General features: G+C 42.3%; 1 protein-coding gene across 5 annotated transcripts in view; it reads right to left on the bottom strand.

Annotated features, from left to right (window-relative positions):
- Window positions 1-21,850, bottom strand: part of trps1 (trichorhinophalangeal syndrome I) — a 113,628-nt gene that overhangs the window by 50,307 nt on the left and 41,471 nt on the right. For 4 of the 5 annotated variants that reach the window (XM_035181941.2, XM_035181944.2, XM_035181943.2 and 1 more), the window contains exons 3-8: window positions 11,798-12,508; window positions 10,883-10,998; window positions 4,851-5,463; window positions 4,254-4,468; window positions 3,499-3,652; window positions 3,067-3,298 (exon numbers count right to left, since the gene is read on the bottom strand). In XM_035181941.2, coding sequence (XP_035037832.1) covers window positions 3,067-3,298; window positions 3,499-3,652; window positions 4,254-4,468; window positions 4,851-5,463; window positions 10,883-10,998; window positions 11,798-12,508 — 2,041 coding nt within the window. The remainder of the gene's footprint in view (window positions 1-3,066; window positions 3,299-3,498; window positions 3,653-4,253; window positions 4,469-4,850; window positions 5,464-10,882; window positions 10,999-11,797; window positions 12,509-21,850) is intronic. The other variant, XM_047344309.1, reaches the window with a different exon arrangement.

Genomic DNA, 21,850 nt, shown 5'->3' with positions numbered 1-21,850 from the left:
AATGCGTATATCATAGACATGAAGGAATATTAGAATACCAGAACTACTCATACTTTCCCATGATTCCAAATAAGGGGAAGTAGCCTAATGGAGAAAAACCCTCCAAATGCTGCATTGTCACTCATACTACAGACAGAGACAGTAGGTATACATACTTTACATACATACTTTGATGTCTGATCAATTGATTCACACATAGCTCCTCTGGGTAACATTTAGAAAAGCTCCCGGTTGCAGTGCACGTGCGAACGCAGCTTTAGCCCGTGCACAGTCTCTGTCTGCTTCTCTGGCACTCAATGAACCGAGCAGATGTGGGTGTGCTAGTCACTCGCTGAGCAGCGCTGGCGACTGCAGGAAAGGTGTGTTGAGAAAGTGTCTTGATCTGTCACTGTGCTATTTCTTGTCACCACAGACGTTTGATAAAAGGAACGGTTTGCCGCCTTTAATTAAGAAAGAGCAAAGGCCAAACCCCAAACTCACACAAATTAAAGAATACGCTTTGCATTATACTTTTAATTTGTCCGTGGGAGTCAAAACAAAATAGATAACTTTGAAACACATAATCTGTGCAGATTTGTGTGTCTTCTTTGTCTCCTTCACATTGTGTCTGTTATTGTTGGCCTCCTCTCCCTCCTCTTCCTCCCTCTATACCCTTTAGTAAATGCTGAGGAAAAGATGTGTCCTGGGCAATGACAGATTCAGGCTGGGGCTCTGAACAGCGGCTCCAGCAGATCAAAAAAAAGGTCTGTTTGTAGAAATTAGTGAAAATGTCCGTGTGCAAAAGTACAACTCGTACATCGTGGACTTAAACGTCTACAGATGCTGCACAAAGACACATCAGGCGCTTTTATGTCATTGCCATACACACCGCACATGTACACACACATGGATACACACATGGACCTCTTCAAGTTTCTATCATTCACTCTGCACATGTACAGCTTCTACCTACAGAATTAGATTTTTTCCAATTGTAAATAAGAAAAAGGGCATTAAATTTAGTGTTAAAACATTGAAATTGGTTTATTCCTAGTATTAATATATTTAATAATTTATTTGCACAAACACACACACACACACACACACACACTGACACCTATTTTAAAACCTAGCATTAACACTAAGAGCTACAAATACTGGTGTAATGCACAACGATGCCATGTGGTAGTAACTTCTCGTTGGTGTTTTGTGTCTTTGTCTAACAGGAAGTGTAACAGAAACCTGTGAAAGTGATGAGTTTCTTTCTGGTATTTTTGTCCCCTTTGTTCTGTGCTTCATATAATTGCTGATTCTGTTTTCTAAAACTTGGCCTTCGAATCATTAAAGGTTCGGAAACTACATAGGTGGTGTGAAACTTTTTGGCTTTATTCCATTTAAGTTTTATTTCAGTTCCAAGATTCAAAGTTTAGATTCTATTAATGATGTTTATGGATTTGTTATATCCCCTCTACTCGTTCTACCTCAATCACCTTGTTGCCTTCTCTGCAATTTCTTTCTTTTTCCTCTGATTTTCTTCTTTGATCTACTTCCCTTTCCATTACACTTTTATTTATTTCCTTTTCTCTCAATCCCTCCTTTACTTTTCACCCTTGAATTAATCTCATTTTTAAAACCTTGATTTGCAGCAGAAATCTTGCTAAGGTGGCTCTGTCAGACTGAAGTTGTTCTATGTGTGTGTGACAGAAGAAAGAGCAAGTTGTGTGTGTTATTAATTATGTTGTTACACATGTGCATAAGCAACTCCAACACAAGTCGGTCCAGTTGTTTAGTTGCAGATGTAAAACTCCTGAAGATAAATATCTACAGTTCTCTGAATCTCTGTCTCCGTCAAATCAAACTTTCCCACAGCATCACTCTCACTCTTCCCACCCTAACTCTAACTCACTCTAGGTCTCTATCATTTGCTGGCTCTGTCACTGAAACCCCAGTGAGTGTGAGCATGTGTGTGTGCGTGCGTCTGCGTGCATGTGAGTGGGTGTATGTGCGTGAGTGTTGCTATGTCTCTCTGTGTAGGCAACAAACCTGCTGTGGAGTCTGTTCTGACCTTTCCAGGCTTTTAGATCAGTAGAACTGTGCTCATGACTTATTCAAAAAGCAATCATGCATATACTGTCACACACTGAAACAACATTTTACCTTTGTGAAGAAAATCTCTGCGTACTGTAAATTGTGGTTGTACATTTACAGGCTAATTAGCCTTTGTTAAAGACAAAGAATCAGTATAAAATACTAGAAGTCGTTATAATTATTGGGGAACTCCACCAAAGTCTGTGTCCAGGTCTCTGGAATACTTCTACATATCTGACAAAAAAGTTGTATAAGAGGGAGCTGTGCAAAAACCAAACTGCATCAGTAGAGACTGAAAACAGTAAAGAAATCTGTGTGTGTGAGGAGTTAGAAAGAATGGAGTTTTCCAGACTTCTGTTATCTGCTCCTAATCTGTGCTCAGGCCAAGAGGCTCAAAGCTACATTAACTGCTGGTAGTAAAACACACCCAAATCACGAATTGAGTTGGTTGGTTTGCATTGTGGGAAATCTAGGCACTAGGTTTTGACAAGGAAGGAAGGAATAAATCATTTTTTTTAATGTCTAAATGAAGCCAATGAGTGTGTGTGTGTTTTTAATGGGCTGTAGCTAAATATGAGTGTGCTCAGTCATCGTTTCCCGGATACTGAGTGCAAAAAAGAATAGAATTACAGGGGTTTGAATCCCAACACAAGCAATACTTCTATACACAGTCATTCACTTAGTGGAACATTCACTCGCTCTAACTGGAAACTTGACTCTCTGGATATCACTAATTCACATCTGGGCAGTCACATGACGCCACATTCAGTCGCTCACTGAAAGCCTGGCACAAAATCACTGGTTATTGGAAAGATGATAAAACTGAATGTCTTCTGAAAACACAAACACATTCCATCTATAAACCTTTACATTTTCAGCACTTTACTACATTGAATAAAACAAAAATGTCCTTGTTTCTTTTCAATATCCTCTGATTTCTGCAAATCAACCTTCCGGGAGAAAAGGACACAATATCAAATCAGATGGTCTCTCTCTCACCTGTAGTGTCTAAAAATATCTTCCTCCACTTCTGTGATGAAATGACACTTTGTGCAAGAGTACTCCCTCTCTCCTCCGCCAACATCCTTGTCGACTCCGACCTCTTCCTCGGCCTTGACGTGCGGGGAAGCCCCCTTTAAGTTGATCAGGGTATGGCAGGTTTCGTAGTGCTGCAGCAGGACGTCGATGTCGGTGGTGGCGAACGCACACTGGTCACACAAGTGGGTGACGCCTGGGATCAGAAAAACCAGGGACAAGAAAATTAAGAAAGGCTAATGATGTTTGACAAATTAACAACAATATAGGGAAGCTATAAAATCCCCAAGACAGGAAATATTTAAGTAGGAATGACATAATCTTCCTTTAAATACTTTGGGTGACAACAGGATGAGCAGGGTTAGAGGGGGGGAAAAGTGGAAGCAGAAATCACACCTGGTTCAGCTCTAGGATTAGGAGGGGTCATGCTGGGTGAGGTGGAGGTGGCGGCAGGTTTCGGACCAGCTGCGTCCTGCTGTTTGGTGGACGGAGAGAGCTTGGAACAGCATTTAGGGCAGACGGGTTTCCGACAGGCAAAGGGGTGGGACACCTATTTAGAAAAATCAGACGACGTTAAGAATATACAGTAAATTAAACACACGTTATATTACACTGAAAAACGAAAATTGTTGGAAGAACTAAAAAATAATTACTTTTTTCTGCATTGTTTATTCTATAAAATAAAGGTTTTCAGCAAACACTGATAGCTGTATGCCCACTTATATCAGCCAACATACAGTATATATCTGACTGGCTTAGTTATTACTGACAGTGCCGCCCTTATGTGGGAAGCTTTTCAGATATAGTGTCCTCCTGCTGTATCTCTCACCTTTGTGCTGTGATTGCCTTCCAACTCTTTGATATCAAAGAGATGGAAGCCAGATGTAGCCGTATGAACGTACATCATTAACTATGATGCCACGTTCCAGTTTTAAGCGGCACTGTTTGGCAGCACGCACAATTATGGGTGTGTGGACTTGGGGAAGCAAGGGAAGTTAACAAGGCTGGAAATTGGACCAATTACCTTGACACTTGGTCATATTTTACTTTCTTTTGCCTGCAAAATAAACCAGCTAATTTTCTTCTTCCGAGTGCCGAGCAAACACTGAAACGCTAACCAAATAAACATTTCAATAGTTTATTAATCTCACCTCCCCCAAGTGTTTGTGTGGCTGACAGAGCCCCTGGGGACAGTACATGCAGTGCTGGATGCAGCATCGGTGGATGGAGTGGTTGTGCTGATAGTGCAACAGCAACGGCGCCACGACGATGACGTCAGCGCTGTGGGCCATCGAGTACCGGAAATCGCACAACTGACAGTTATAGCTGGTCACAACTGCTTCTGGGTCGCTGCTGTTCGGGTCTCCTAGGAGTGGAAAACAGATCAGGTCTGTTAAATAAAACAGTCTGGGTCTTTTAGTAAAGATAGTAAAGAAATTTCAAGAGGGGTCAACTGTATTCGTGACGCTCAAGGCAAGTAAACAAGGAGGGTCAAGTAGCGTCATGGCGCTCAAAACAATATAAAAGACGGGTTCGCAGAGAATGACAGAACTAGTAAAAGTGAAAAAGTGGAGGCTAGCAGTGTCTAAAGTCTCAAAGAAGTCGAGCAGCATCATAACAGGAGAAGTAAAAACCGTTAAGACTTGTATTTAATTTTGCTCATTAATCTTGTGCTCCATAAAAACAGCTACCATCTCCTGGAAATCACTTAAAGCAATCCACCACTGCACTTTCCCCCATTTTATTACCTTGGCTGGTGCTGGATGGGTTTGATGATGGATCTTTGCGGCTTTTGGATGCCGTGTGGTCTCTCTCGCCTCCTTCTCTCCTCCCTCCTCTCTCCCGCTCTCTGTCCAGCGCCCCAGGAGTAGAGTTGCTGGGGCTCACAGCACCTCCCACGCTCATTCTATGTCTCTGTTCATAGTGCTCCAAGAGCTTCGCCGAGCCCCCTGACCACTCACAACTCCAGCTGCAGAATTTACACCAGTAATACGCCTGCACGCCGCCTCGACCCGGCTCCCCTGTCCAGCTTGACGAATCCGAAGACGCCCTGACCTGGATGGAGTACCCGACCACGGTATCGTCTTCCGCTCTCACTGCCACTCGCTCCGCCCCGTCGATGATCGGACTCCTGCCCATCGGCTGGTTGTCGTGCTTGGCCACGTTGTTTGTGGCCAGCAGGGGTGTGGTCGGTGGAGTTTTCACTTTGTTCGGATGCGAGGACAGGAAGTGCTGTTCAAGTTCTAAGGAGTTGCTGCCCATGTAGGTGAAGTTGCAGAATTTGCAGCGAAAGTACTTAGTGTTTCCCTGACAATCGGAGGTCTTCCGGCCAATCCCAATTAACGTGCCTCCCAAGGTCACCTGTTGACAAAAAAAGTTATTAGTTATTATTTTTTGGGGTTGCAGCTTTAAGTCGAGCTCGTTTTATAGACTGTCTAAACTCTTTAGCGTAAATGGACTTTTGCCTTCTTTTATAACAAGGTTGATTAGAGATGTTTGGGCTTAAGTTGATGCCAGCAAATACTGGGGGTTATTCCCAAATTGTTCTGATAAGGGATTTGAAAAGATGCAGTACAATGAAGTAGAAAAATACTCCAGAGATAGACCTACACACTGGAATTAGATATAAGACATTAGTTATCTGACAACAGCTTGTGTTAAATCTGTACAAATATGTGATGGACCTGATTGAAAAGTAAAGAAAATAAAGAAATTTGATGTAAGTCTGTTATTTTTTTTTAAATTTCCTATGCATCAGGTATTTTGAGAATATATCACAAAAGCCTTCAGTAGATGCTCTGCTGAAAATTCCCTTCAGCTGCTTTCAGTACTTAAACTAACAGCAAACTTAATCCATCATTTCTTCTGTGTGTAACTGTAGACAATTAAAAGGCTGCTCTAAATATAACCAACCGACATATCAACAGGCTTCGCTGCAGAATGCACCGTACGAAGCCAAGACTTCGCATTACAGAGCGAGCAACCTGACACCCGTCTGCTTTTTTATTAGATTAGCTCCCAGACTGAAAGTGATTACAGTGCGCTGCTGGCTGTGTAGGTGAGCAGGCGACCTGGCAAGCCTTACATGCTGAACACTATGGATTTCTCTCATTACACATCTGTGGTTTGATTTTGACTGCAGGCTGTCTGGTAATATACTTTTTGCAAAAGTAAAATGCAACTGGCAAACTGCAAATATGAAGTTTTTTTTTTTTTTTCATTAAGGAGCATTTAGCTCCATTTTTACAGTTTAAATATAGATGTATAGATTTTGATTTAAGTCCCAATTCCCTACCTTAATTTTGTTTATAAACATGAACGTATTTTATTGCAATAGATGGGGCTGATTGCATTTTCCCAGATTAGATTTTTCGGAGAATATCACTGAGGTACTTTTTCCCCCTTTTTTTTTCTTGAAGTTAAAGCTGAGTAATTAAACCTCTCAGTCCTTCTTTTAGCGTAAAGGACAATGAAAAGGGAAATTTGTATTCATTAACAGCTATCGCCCGAGTGCAGAAACTCAACTTTGACATGTAAGACAAAACATTTAAAGATACTTAAAAAAGAGTGAGGGAAGCAATACGAATAAAAAAAGATAAGGATGGTATATTTTAGCTTCACGAGAAAGAATAAATTCATGAAAGCCACTACCACGTGTGATCATGACACAAATTATCCAATCAACGCGACCCCCACAGACCCCGCCCAGGCAATTAGAAAAGGAGCTCTCTAAGGACATTTTTAGAGAGCAGAATGGACAGACAGACACAGAGGGGAATATGAGAGGGGAGAAAGAAAGAAAGAAAGAAAGAAAGAGAAGAGGTAGAGGGCAAGCAGGACGAAAGAGGTGGGAGCGGGATGTAGATGAAATGCAAATTGAGAAGTTGGAGTAAAGGGGAGATTAGGGAAGGAAAGAATGAGCGGGCCGGAGAGGAGAAGGTGAAGGAGAGACAGAGACGGATGATGAGGGAGGCGGCTGGAGAACAGAGGGGGGAAAAAAAAGAAAGTTAAATATGTCTGACAGCTGTTTCATTACGCCGCATAACAGCTGATTAGAACTACTGCTTTCAAAGCCTCTCTCTGTCCGTCCGTCCCTCTCACTCCCTTCTCTCCTTTCCTCCTCCTCCATCTCTCTTTTCTTCTTCACGGTATCCCTCTCCTCCCAGAGTCTTTTCCCCTGCCATCTCATTGGTTGACGGGCCACCTCGTCTCAGCAAATGACAACATGGAATTTTCCAAACGTGGGCGGGAGAGAGAAAAAGCGAGAGAGGGACGGAGAGAATAGAGACCTCTTTCATTCGACTTTTCTTTTTTTTTAATACTTTCACTTTTTCTTCATAATGACGACTTAAGCCCACTGGATTTTCTATTTCTGACTGTGTGTGTGTGTTTCTCCGTCCATTACGTGACTTACAGCCATTACAGACTGGCAGGTTTAAATGAAATGAAACTCCTCCGCTATTCCACACACACACACACACACACACACACACACACACACACACACACACACACACACACACACACACACACACACACACACACACACACACACACACACACACACACACACACACACACACACACACACACACACACGTTTATTAGATCATCTTGTTTAAAGCTTTCAGACAAAACCCTACTGTTCCTGCACACTTTAAGTACTAATCCTTGACCCAATTGTTACCAAAGCTGGAGTCGTACCAAAGTACTCAAAGACAATTAACTATGGAGGAATTACCACTTAAGAGCTTATTATTTCAACAATATGTCTTTAAGAAATCACACTCATTTTAAGAAGAGAAGTGCAAATACGCCTTCAGTATGAAATATTAGAATCTAAATGATACAGGATAGGTATCCGGCTGAGTCTGTCATTAGACCTAATTTAGATTCTTGAAAACAATGTCCACACTTGTCCTTGGGATAAAGTAAAGCTGTTGATTGGCTTTTTAGTGGTGGAAAACTTTTGAGGAATACAATTTAAATGTATATGGAAACAAACAGCTTGATAACTACAGGCTGGAGACCTGGGGAGAACACACAGAACTCATAAAACTTGATTTAAGTATTTGTGACAATTGATTGAGGATTCTCATTCTAACTACACAGACCCACGGTGTTAAAAATATAATTATATAAATTAAAATGATTGTGCAGCATTTATAACATCAAAGTCAGCTTATATGAAGCCTAATTAGCTGCAAGGATTTGTTTTATTGTGAAAGTCTATGACACCACCTTTGACACTCTCCACAGCAAACTAGTTGGTACATCAAAAGGATCACATAAAGACAAAACTAGGCAGTGGTTAATACGTTCTCAGTGGCTTTGCTAATTGTAAAAAGTGACAAAGTATTAGCCATGGAAGCACATCGACAGCTGCAGGAGCACAGACGCTGCTACTTTTCCAAGAACACAACCCACCCAAACAGGACGACATCGCATTTGATGGGAAAGACTCTGTATGTAGCATGTGTGTTTAATCACCAATGACGGGACATGTGTTAACAAGTCAGGGCGGGTCTAGATTAGATCGGGAGATAATTGCGGGTAACGAGACGGAGCTCTGCCAGTGCAGATTGATGCGGGTTTGCAAAAATGCAGACACTTCCAATTTGCAATATTTTAGCAGCTATCATAAGCTATATATCTGCAAATAAAAACCGCACACATTTACATGATGAAGACGGATATTCACACACGCACATTTCAAATGTAAAAACCTCATGCTGCTGAATGTGATTTTTGAAAGATTAAAGCAAAGTTTTCCAAGTATTGTTAAAGTTAGAAAGCTTCTGCATACAGTAAGGTTACACAAGGGAATAAATATTATATGTGCAAACTGGAAAGAAAAAGTTTCAAAGCAAACACAGCAGCCAAGTGAGAAGTTGTGTGTGAGGCTTAAATGTCAGAGAATTAGCATGTTTTTGTTCTAACCACAATCTACAGCTTTTGATTTAACTCATCATCTCCTGATTAAAAGTGCGGCAAAAAGTTAATTGCAACTTTATTTCCTCAGCCCGGCTGAATGTCCTGATCGCAGGTGCAAATTGCATCAGACGTCTTCATGTGCTCTGATGTCGTATAAGGTGAAATTGATTAATTTTTAACTCTATGTGCAACATTTCTCTCGGAGATTGAATTTTAAATCACACCAGTCTCACTGTATTTCTGTCTTCACCCTGCAATATCTTTAAAAATAACAGCTCCCACCAGGCACTAGTTCCTGCTACAGGTTCCATATTTCACATTGTTTTATTTGAAGTTTTGATATCAATATGAAGTACTGAGAATCAATTTTACAGCCTCTAGTCTCAATAGACTCTCATTACAGTATTAAATCTCCTCTCCCACGCTTCTCTCGGGGGCTCGAGCAAGAAAAGGGCGTTTTAGGTCCCGTCTGTGAGCTTCTTCTTCTCTGATTGGCCGAATGTTTTGTGAGTGACGCACAGCGAGGCCAACTGCAGGAAATGGATTGTCTGGTCAGTGAGCTCGAAAATGAGCTGAGCAGATGGTCGGATTCAGACTAAAATGTCCTGGTATTTGAGAATAAATAAACAGGACTCTAATATTAGGATATATTGGATTCTTGACACCAGCTGTAGTGCAGCTTTACTGTCTTGTAGCTAGCTCAGTTGTTGGGTGTTGTGTTGGGTGGCCTGTACGAGGACAGTGACTGTAAAGTTGTGACATCACAAAGTTACAAAAATCCTGACAGCTTGTTTGAACAGTTTCTGAAATGAAACTGTGCGCATTTATCCCTGGAATGAGCTTGATAAATACAATATTTACTGACCTACACGTGGTTTATAAATTGAAATCTCACTTTATATAATATGGGACATTTTAAACTTTACAAATTGACCATTGGATATGAGGGATTAGTGCAACATGAATTTATTTGCCATTGAAACACAACGCATGGGTCAGACAGCGCACCTAGTATGCCTGTGCATCTCTGTGCACCTTTACTTAAGCACACGCACACAGATACGTGCCTGTCTGCCAGGAGCTCTACTCCTCTTCCTCTCTGTTTCCATCCATCACGTCTGTAAAGTTTTATAACTCGCGAGACAAAGCCTCACTGTTCAAATCACACACACGCCCTCTTTTACAAATCAGCTGCAGATTGTTCAGCTCAATAAATAATTCAGTTCAGTTTTCAAATTTACGACCGCATGTACTGATTGTAGCGGATTGTTAACTAAAGCAACGTGTCACTTGGTTTGGATCAAGCCATAAGGATTAATTACTCTAAACTTTTATGACACACTTTCGTATTCAGCATTCGTGCAGTAATACTGGATCCTAGGTCTTCTAATTTATGCTATTAAAAATGAATTAGACCAGAAAGTAATTTGCAGTCACAAATGTCGGTAACATAAGTTCTGAAAGATATGAATCAATGTACTTAAAAAAAAAAAAATACAAAGTACAAAGACCTTGTGCACAATTTATGAGCTCTTCGACTTTCAGACAGACCTTTGCACCAGAGGTAACAAAACGAGAGCTTTCCTGAACTAGTGAGTCTCTGTTCCCCCTCGAAAACATTCCTTCAAATAAACTCCACATGGTCTCACCACAAGATATTTGTGTAGCTTTATTCATTGCAGTTTTGTTTAACTAATTGTGGAAGTGGCTCTAGTTCTACATTGTGGTTGATTTCTGTCAAAATGTTGTGTATTGAGTCAGTTTTTATGAGTTCAGACTGAAAATGAACAAATTCCCGTATTATACTTCATGAAAAACATTAATTGATCGACGTGTATTTGCTTACCTGTACGTCATATGTGCCATTCATCATAACTGCCCTATGCTGTTGAGTGTGTATATCTGGCCTCCCCTTCCCCGACTCTTTGGCTTGGTTCCTCTGCCCTTGTCCTGTCTGTATGTCTGGGAGCAGAAATACAAGGAGGGGTCACAACTTGTGGAAGTAGATAAACAAAAAAAGGTGGGGGGTTGCTAGAGGCAAAGAAAAATCATAGAACAGCTCTGACATTTGAGAAGGGGAAAAACCTTAAGATCAACAAGCAGCGGTGGCATGATTGTAAAACAAACTTTACACAGTCCAAACAGAACATCTTTGCAAAAACATAACACAGGAATTGATTAGTTACAACAGCTATAACTTTCTTATCGATGATGCAGTCAGATTGAACCGCTGCCTGAGTATGTATATTAATAAATAATGAGGTAATAAGTGGCTCATTTTATTTTAGATCATTTTGCTCTGCTGTGATTTGGTGTAGAAGAATTTTATGCATAAGTTTGTGTGTTGATTAAATGATGATACTAAAGTACTCATCTTATATTAGGAAACACTGGAGTATGTGTTTTAATCCCTGTATATTTGTAAAATGTGATGATTTTTATTTCTGTATCATTGTGTATATCACAGGCTATAATTTTGTGTGTGCTCGTCAGTTAGTTCGCAGGATTGCAAATATTAACTGCACAGATTTCCATGTAACTTGGTGGAAGGAGGTGTTATGAATCAGGTAAAGAACCAATCCAGGAATTTAATATTGTGAGACATCATTTTAAAACATTTTGGTGTACTTTGGAGAATAATTCATGGATCTTGATGGGGGAAAAAGCCTCAATCAGTGGTGATTCTTTCATTAACTTTATTTTCTACCAAAAAGCAGCGATGTTTAATATATGAACTTAAACACATGAGAGCTGCAGTTACCTAGAGGTGTGTGTTGAGGGGCCATGTTGTGGAGGGCCAGGATGTGTGTGTCGAGAGCAGCATCCTGCCGTGTGCGGTTGTGCAGACCCAGGTGATACTTCCTAAAGTGCTTCACCAGGTCAGCGGGGTCGTTGCCATAGTAACCGTAACCGCACACGTTGCACTTGAAGTCCTGGAGCTTGGGAGAGGGGCTGGAGGAGAGCGGAGGGGTGTCGGTTGTCGACTCCTCCCCTCCTTCCTGTCTGGGGAGGAGGTGGGGAGCGGAGAGCAGAGGAGGTGAGACGCGGTCGCTCCTCTCCCTCTCCTCCACCCCCTTCTCCCCGTCCTCGGGCTCCGACTGGCTCTCGGGTCTGTCAGTCAACGCCGCGTTGCCTTGTTTGGACCTGCCCCCTCCTCCTCCTCCTCCTCCTCCTCCTCCTCTCCTGCCCCCTCTCTCCTCATTAGCGTAGCGATCACCCACTGATGAGGGAGAGACAGATGAGGAAACACACTCACTTTCTCCCTCCTCCTCCTCCTGCTCCTCATCGCCTCTGACCCGCTCGGAGGACTCTGGCTCAGAGGGTCGGTTTATCCGTTCGGCCTCTGCTCCCACTCTCCCCTCTTCCTCTCCCTCCTCCTCCTCTTCTCCTGCTGCTGGCCTCCTCCCCTCTTCTTCCTCCTCCTCCTCACCTCCCACACTCCGGATTGGGGGGTTCTTCTTCCTCACCATCTCTGAAAAGCAGAGACAGAAAAGTTGTATTAATGGATTGATGTTGACATGATCTAAAACATGTAAACTCTGCACTGTGTTACAAGAGAGAGGAACATATTATGCAGATTTTCATAACCATTAAAATCACGACATTAACAGATACAAGGAGTCTGCACGACAGGAATAATATACTGGGGATTATGTGCATACAAATACAATTTTGTTACAATGGTGTATGTGTACAGAAAAGCTTTGATTCAATTTACAAACTTCTTTGAACGCTGAAATCTGTGACGATCTTCAACCGCAAACCTCGTCAAAAGAAAAACAGCCCCATAAAATCAGAAACATCTTAGCTGTGAGATATTTGTGTGTGTGTGTGCTGCGATCTTCGTTGCATCCTTAAGTGCAATTCTTTTTTCTTTCCATACCAGGGAGTGAATCTTTTTATCGTTATGGAAACCATCCGTGAGAATCTTCAACACATGACCACATCAAAACCCAAACCATATCAGAGAGACTGAGAGGGGTGGTAGACAGAGGGGTGAGGGAGAGAGGGAGAGAGAGAGAGAGAGAGGAATGGGGGGAGACGAAGGGAGGAGGAGGAGGAGGAGACAGGGAGAATGGCCAACACTCAACCACATCAAACCGCACACCCCATATCAGAAAGATGGATGAGGGAGGTGGAAGACTGCAATCCAGCCCCTCCAGCAATTTCCCTCTATCTCTCCCTCTTTTGCATCTCTTTCCATGAGCTTTTCTTTCACTCTCTTCGTCCAAAATATTCCTTTTCACATCTCTCGCCGTCTCTTGTGCCTCATCTGCGTCACCTCCTGTCCTTGGTTTCCTCCCTCTTCTTTATTCTCTGCCTTTCTTTCACATTTCATCTCCCATTTTTCTTTGACCCCCCCCGCACATGTCTCTCTTTTCTCTCCCTCAACCTGTCCTCTCTTCTTTTGTCTTTCCCGCCACCACACTCAATTATTATCAGTGTAAAAATCCCTCTAACAAAACAAAAAGGCAGCTTATCAGGGCCTTTGCCTTGTATTTCAGGCATTTTTCCGTCTCCACCGCCCACTTTCACATGTAAGAATAATTGCTGCAATAATTTAAGTAATTCGATCATTAAAATATTTTTCTTTCTGTCCCTGCCCTCTCCCTCCCTTTGTCGTCCCACCATCCCTCCCGTGCCTCCCTTATAATCACTATACAGAGCCATCAAATAACCAAGCATATGTTTTATGTTAAGCCATAATCTTTCTTTTGTTTGAAAAGAGAACAATTGTGGTCGCTCTGTTCACAACAGTCGTGACAGAGAGATATTGCGTGAGTTTGTGTGTGTGTGTGTGTGTGATGGTGTGCATGTGTGTGCGCGTGCCAGTGTGTGCTTATTTGTGGTTGTTCAGTTCATATTCAGCCATAAACAAAGTCAACCCATTGACCCATACTCTGCGTTTGTGTGTGTGTCTTCAGTCATAAACAGTCACACACAAAGGACGCCTGATAGACGCCAAATTCTGATCACTTTTAGATCAATGCAATATGACGGGAAAGACACTGTGTGTGTGTGTGTATGTGTGTGTAGTGCACGTCTGATGATGCATGTGGATGAGAGATAGCATGTGTGTAGCCCAGTGTGTTAGTGTAAGAAATAAATTTGAACTTAACAGTTAAATCATGACGGATAACACACACACACACACACACACACACACACACACACACACACACACACACACACACACACACACACACACACACACACACACACACACACACACACACACACACTTCTAAATAAAGTAGAAGGGAATTTAGCTGAAAACAAAATAATCTAATGACCGTAAACACAGAGATCCACATAAACAGACCAGGACCACATTTTAACAAACCCTGTGATATAATCTAGAGGATCAGGAAGAAAAGAAAAAAGAAAACACAGAGAAAAGGAGAGGGAAATGACCAGAGAGAGGGAGAGAGAGAGAGAGACCAGCTCTCTTTCTTTCTTCAATCCAATTTTTTCTAGTGTTTTACCCTTTTTTTCTCTCTCCCTCTTTTTCTCTACCATACAACTATTAAAATAAAGCAATTTATGTCTGCAAGGGCCCACGCCCAGAACCTGGCACTCACTGTGTGTGTGTGTGTGTGTGTGTGTGTGTGTGTGTGTGTGTGTGTGTGTGTGTGTGTGTGTGTGTGTGTGTGTGTGTGTACGTGTGTACGTGTGTACTTGTACATATATCTTTGTGGGGACAATTTTGAGCCTCCAACCTACAGAATGACGACATTTTGGCCAGTCTTTACTTTCTGACCCACTTTTAATGGGCTGTTAGAAGGTTTGGACTTGGTTTTAGGGTTAAAACTAAGTTTAGGCATTTAGTTTTGATGGTTAGGGTTAGGGTGGGGGGCTAGGGAATGCATTATGCCAATGAGTGTCTTCACTAAGATAGAAGTACAAGCGTGTGTGTGTGTGTGTGTGAGAGAGGGAGAGAGAGGGTGAGAGAGAGAGAGAGGGTGCACAGTGAGCAGACGAAAATCTCATCTGATGTACACCACACCCAGTCAGAATTCATCATTCACTTACACACATATATGTATACGCATGCACACAGACACACACACACACACACACACACACACACACACACACAGACACACAGACTCACACACACAGTGGAAAACTACAGATCGTTGTGGTAAAGCGATGAAGCTGAGAAGCACTGCCTGACCCGACTGAGTTTCCATCTGCCCTGTATGATTTTTCAGTGGCAGCTTAAAAAGTTGATCAAAATGATGGGAACAAAACTGTGAATGACTTGGATTGAAGTCCTATAAAATCAATAGAAGAGTTATCATCAAGAGCTTTTTTCTTGTTCTTTTACATACGTCAGACACACTTGCATGCTCCAGGATGTGGGCAAGAAAAATATAGGTATGTGTTTCGAGGCTGTACTGTGCGCGTGTGTGTCTGAGCGTGTGTGTCTGAGCGTGTGTGTCTCTGTGTCGCAGCCCAGCCTTTGTCTGCTTCAGGCTGTATACACAGACTGGAACCATTACTATCAGCTACAATTAGGTGCAACCCACCACAACATACCGCATAACAACTACTGCTACTAGCTACAATTAGCCCCTATACACCACAAAGGCCTCAAAACCACAGCGAGGATAAACGCGACAGTTAATCACTTCCATCAACTGCAATTAGCCCCAACGCCAGTGAAGCTTTTATCTGAAATTGTCAATTATCGCCCAAAGACAACTGCTGAAGGATGGACCGGGAGGAGCATGGTAAGTTTCTGCAGTATGTGGCAGATAACAAGTCATAGACTTTTATCACAGAGGCATTGTGAAACCATGACTCATTGTCATGTAGAGTTTTGCTTATTAATAAAAATCTGACCACAGTGCAAATATTTTGGGGATTAGACAATCAAGTCATCATTCAGTCTAAAAATATGAAGATAAATAAACTTTAGATTGACATCTTTAAATTGCCTGTTGGCTGTGGCTCTCGCTGGATGATTGGGTCGTCCACTAATCAGAAGGTCAGTGGTTTGACTCCAGGCTCCTGCAGTCTGCACGTCAAATTGAAAGAAAAAAAACTAGTAGTAACTTTTTCTGATTCAGATATCAGTTTCTCACTTACAGAGAAACATAGATATCCCACTCAACTATTTTACCCACTGTATTATTATAAAGTCACTGTGATGGATGTGTTTGATGCCGATACCGAAACACATCCACATATTTCTGCCGGCTTCAGATATCTGCGCTCCCCACCCCGTGGGACAGCTGCAGTTGGCATCTCCAGCTTTCATAAACAAAGGATTAATGCGCAACATATGAAGAAATAATGCTAAAGGCAAGGTCTTGTTACACAGAGATCTCTCTGTAGCTTGTTTTTTTTTCTGTCTTTCGATCTGCGTCATTATGTCTCTTCATATTATCCTCGTAGTCTTTGTACCAACATTTCCTGCTCTTCATCATCTGTCCTTACTTTTTCGTTAGTTGCCATCCTTCTGTCTCTGATTCCCTGCATCAAGTTTTTGAAAACAGTTTGGGAAGATTTATCATGAGGGGCAGGGTCCAAATATTAACTTGTTGGTGTATCTGCCAATGGCTGGTGAACTGAAAGAAATCACAGGCCAAAATACTTTTCATGAGTCAGAGTTTGGATCCCGAGGTTTGCTGTGGGGGCAATGTGACCACGGGAGAGATTAAGAGGAGTACTAAATCATAGATTAATTCAATTAAAATATCTTCATTAATATACTTTACGCAATAATTTCGTATATGACACTAAACATTTAAAGCAAAGGACAACTGAGGCTTGAATCTTGGAAAATAAGGTCAGTCTGGGACCCATTCAGATTTGAAGTTTTTGGGTAATCTCATCTTCCTCTTCCCTTTCCTCTCCAACTCTCCTCACATCCTCTCCTTCTTCCCATCTGTCCATCCCTGATCTGATCTTCCAGCTGTAATCCATGTTCCCTTGTTATGGAGATGCACATAGATGGACAAATGTACGAGGCCCATATTCAGAGTCACATGTTAAGTGTGTAGATAAGCTGACCTGAGCCCTTCCGAATCAGATTGAACCAGACACACTGCGCTCGGACAAAACTTTTGACATGATACCCGGAATCGGTCACATTGACTGGCCTACCCACTTTATTGTTTACATTACACATGTCTGTAATCATGAAAAACAAGCAATAACCATGCGCATCAGGGACAGGTTATCATGGTGCCGCTTGCATTAACTGCATCGGTTTTGGGTTGGGTTAGAACACAAAATAAGGAATGCCTGTTGGTTTTCCCTCTGTCGCACAGTAAATGAAAGCAAAGGGAGCCCGGATCAGAGTTGAGTAAAACCAACTTGGACCTAAAAGAGACAAGATTTGTCTATACGCCCTCCACCCAACTAAAATGCCGGCCTGGGCGAATCACCAAGACATCAGATTAGATAATTGATTGGTTAGATTGATTTTTCCCCAGTGGCAGGTTGCCACTGAGCGATGTTACCAGCGGAAACCCTGATAAAAATACTGGCAATGTGCCGCCACATACTCTCTGACGCTCTTAGTGGTTAGCACTTAGTGCTAGGTTTAGTTAGTGGTGCCAAAAATTACATCATCATGTCTCTTGTGTCAAGCTGTAAGCGACGGTGGACAGCGAGAGTCAATCAGCTTAACTGGTTTGTGGTGTAGTGATGAAAGTTTGTCCTGACGTAGGCCTATTTCCCCAACCCGCCAATCACGACGTCATCTTTTTTATTCGCCAACCTATACATTTAGGTGTTAATTCTGGAGTGAGAAAGAACTTAAGTACCCTTGATTAATATAAACAACCTAGCAATGACTATAAGACAGTGGGATATGAAGGAAGGAGGACAGGAGCTTTGGATGGGAGGAGAGGTTTTAGACGGGAGAGACAATATATTTTCTTTATTTAAAAAGAAAAGGGAGATTGTCTGGGGAAATGGATAGACAGAGGAAAAGAACAAAGAGAGGGAGTGCAGCAGGAAAGGAAAAAATGCAAAAGGGAAGGCGCAGATAAGCTCCACATACTAATACGCATTCCCAAAAAGAGGATGACTTGTATGTGATTTACTTTGAAACTTTCCCAAATGTCTAAAGAGAGTTTAAGTTTGAAAATGGAAAACAGCAGAAAACTTTGTGTATATAAACATGATTATTTGCAACAACTAACTCATTACCCTTCAAAGTTGCTGTAGGAAAACAAGAACAACTTCCTGTTCTTTAAATCTATTCAATGGATTACTTAAGATTTTTAATCTAAGCTGTCAAAACACTCAAGATGGTGATGTACATCAGGTCAGATGATAAGTACTATCTAAAATCACGGAAACTATATTTGAGAAGATATTTGACGTATACCTTGACTTTTTTAGTTTGGTCCATGTCCCATCCACTAACATTGAGGAGGCAGGGTCTATGACCTATGACCAGCCAGCTACCAGGAGGCTCTCTATGGTGTGGACGTGTGGCGGGAGCAGCCAAAGAGTACTGTGTCGAGTCCGAGTGAGACGGAAAGATTGTCCAGTCAAACTCAAACATAACCTTATTTTCTGCCATCTGCTTAAAAGTGGTGAATGTACAGCTTCACAGTCTGTTGGCGTAGTTAGAATGTGTTAGCTCATCAGGACAACTTGTTTAGATATAAGCAGAATTTTGTCGCCATAAACTTCTGCCAAACCCTGTTCAAAAATCTGGCAGTTCAATAAAGCAGTGCTGGATAATTTAAATGAAAGAAAAAGTACACAACACATTGAATATTCACCTTGAACAGCCAAATCCAATTTGTCTATTCAACCATACAGTGATAACCTTTCTCAAATCATTGTTTCTTTAAGCAGCTGCTAGAAATCAGGAACACGTCACTTTCTCTCTGTGAAAAAAAAAAGGACCTGGCAGACACCGGCTCTTGTTTGTGGCAAATGTTAAAGCTTTCATGATCATGGCTGTGCCGTATCACTCAGCAGTCGTTTATTTATGTGCAAATGTCACAGATCGTTACTTCTTAGAAGGCCACCGATGCACAAAATGGCAGACGCGATGAAACGGCTCGTGGCTTTAGGGTTACGTGTCAGTGAGTGGAAGCAGCTGAAGAAAATATTAACGAAAGTGTGCACGTGAGGCTTTTTTTAGTGCCCGCACAGACAAAACAGATCAGTCCGTGAAACCGAGCCTATTTGGGGCGGCAGGATAATAATCAAAATCAGCCGCAGGTGCACGGCTGGAGCGCCGCATGGGAGCGCGGGTGCGTCTGGCCACTTCCAGAAACAAGGGGGAGGATTTTTTTTGGGAAGGTTCGGGGGTCAGCAACAGCTTGGAATTGATTTTGCAGGGGCAGGAGTCTAATTGAAGTTAGAGTCGAGAGAGAAGCAGAAGGAGGGAGGGAGAGGGAGGTGGTCAACATAAAACCACTGTGAGACTGAGTCCACCTGCCATTTTAAGACTAAAAGCTTTCAGTTGCCAGAAAGGCCCCTAATCAATACCAGAACTCTTACACACACACACTAGCCCAGAGTGTAGAACTCATTTGTAATGGGGTAACAGCATGCAAAATATGTCATCTTAAATGTCAAACTTAATCAGGGGTTCACGTTTCAATACCTCACTCTCATTATGAGCCTCTCTCCCCATTTCTGCTCCTACACTGTCTCTGCTTACTTCTCTCTGGTATGGATCTTGCTCACACACACACACACCAAACCGATGTAATGCACACACACTTTGCTCCTCCTCTTCCTCCCCTTGCTATCTGTCCATCTTTCATCTGGCTCTCTCTCAATTAATCTCTCGCTCTTCCCCTCCCTCCACCTCTGTGGCTGTCGTCTTCTCAATCTCTATTTCTCTGCCTGCTGCGCGCCGAGCCTATCCCTGCATGAACCTTGATGTGTCAGTCGCTGGGTGTACGTGTAAAGGTGTCGAAAGCGCAGCTTCAATCACTGCATGTGACAGACGGATAGACACCTGGTAATGAATCATAGCGAAGAAACCGAAGCTCACTGTGTCAGTCAGTTGATGTATAAACAGTAGTAAATCACACCATTTCTTCAATTTCCTAATGCAAAGTGTACATACAGCTTCCAAAAACACGTTCCAGAGCCTGATAAAAGAAAACAGACGTCTTGTGGTGATAAAGTATTCTGAAAAAAGAGTGAACATGGCGACAGGAGGCACTTCTGCAGATTCGCATACGGGCCAAAAAAAGTTTTAAAGTAGCTTTTTGTAGTTTGCTTTGATCCAAGATTTAAAGTTTAATGTTGCTGTCTCCTTGCACATTAAGTGATTAAGTTTTATTAATGTACATGTTCAATAGGCATTTTACTGCTTTTAGATATGCGCTGAACTGTGGACATTATCCTCAAATTTTCTGGGGGGGCTGTGCGTGAGAACACAAGTTTTTTTCGGTCCCTCAGTGAAATGCCCGGAGTGAGCCAATGTGAGAATACAGCAGGAAAATGACTGATTCACAGTGAGCGAGTTGATGACATTCCAAACGTGACGGATGTGAAACTGGAAGAATACACATATCTCAGGATGAAAAAGAGGTGCAATGCACACGTCAGACACAGAAGAAGATGTCAAATTGAAGAGACAACGAGAGCTTTTGACGGTAAGAGCCGACATCGTTGGCAATGTGCCACAAACAATAACACGTTATTTCCTCAGTGGAATGTATAAGTCATGTCCTGCCTTCTGCATGTTCTACAAAGACGCCACCCCTCGCCTGAATGTTCCGGACATTTTCCTGTTTTTGGGAACGCGTCAGACCCAGAATCTCCATCTGCGTTTTTCATATGCTAAAGACAAACAACAGCAGCGCTGGGAGCCCGTCAGGTGAACTTCAGTCTGAGAGTCACTGTACCTTTACTACTTCACTGTCATTGCATTTCCTGAGATATTGCATGACTGTTTTTATTTGAAAAACAAAGAAGCTATATATTGTACGCAAACTATGTAACACAAAGTGCACACAACTGCAATGGACCCCCACCACCACACACAGCCACATACTCCCAACCTCCCCCTCACAAACTTCATTAAAAGTCTATTAGGGGAATCTGACCTTGAATAGCTACATCGGATTACTGCACCACACAGGGTCTGGGAAGCACTGTAGTCTGCGTGTGGCTTTGTGCATATGTGTGCGTACGTGTATATGTGTGTTTCTTTGCGGGAGGGCTATGTACCCCTTACGGGAGTCAAAGCAGAACACTGGTTAACCCGACATGCAGACAAACGTATAAAGTGGGAGCTGCCCGATTACAACCCCAGTCGTCTGGCTATTGAACAGAAACTACTGAGATTAGGAAAAGAGCGTTTCTCAAGTCACAGAGGGAGTCTGTCAGAAACTAGTCTGCAAATTGAAACGGCGGAATTTCTGCTCTCGAGCTCAATTTGACTCTTTAACTTTACAACTGGCACAAAACGACGGCTGCACAGAAAATGTTAAAAGCGACGAGAATCCACTTGTCCCGACGGTGACTTTCATGGCACAACACAAACTAGCTGTTTCAATCTGCAAGGAAATGCAAATTTGAAAGCACTATGGTCTATAAAACTTTATTTTGAAGAGTGTGTGTGTGTGTGTGTGTGTGTGTGTGTGTGTGTGTGTGTGTGTGTGTGTGTGTGTGTGTGTGTGTGTGTGTGTGTGTGTGTGTGTGTGTGTGTGGAAGCCCACAGGTGGGTCAGAGGAGTATAAAAACAGGTCACTCCCATCCTCAGAAGAAATGGGTTTAAACCTATTAGCCTGTGCGAGCATCTCAAGTGAAATCACAGGAGGTTAGCAGGTTAAAACAAGGTACGTTTTGTTAGATTAGCCCACACAATAGA

Source organism: Hippoglossus stenolepis, chromosome 17 (assembly GCF_022539355.2).
Source record: "Hippoglossus stenolepis isolate QCI-W04-F060 chromosome 17, HSTE1.2, whole genome shotgun sequence".
In the NCBI taxonomy this organism is placed as follows: domain Eukaryota; kingdom Metazoa; phylum Chordata; class Actinopteri; order Pleuronectiformes; family Pleuronectidae; genus Hippoglossus; species Hippoglossus stenolepis.
The sequence above is the reverse complement of the archived record's forward strand: the minus strand, read 5'-3'. Positions and strand labels throughout refer to the sequence as shown.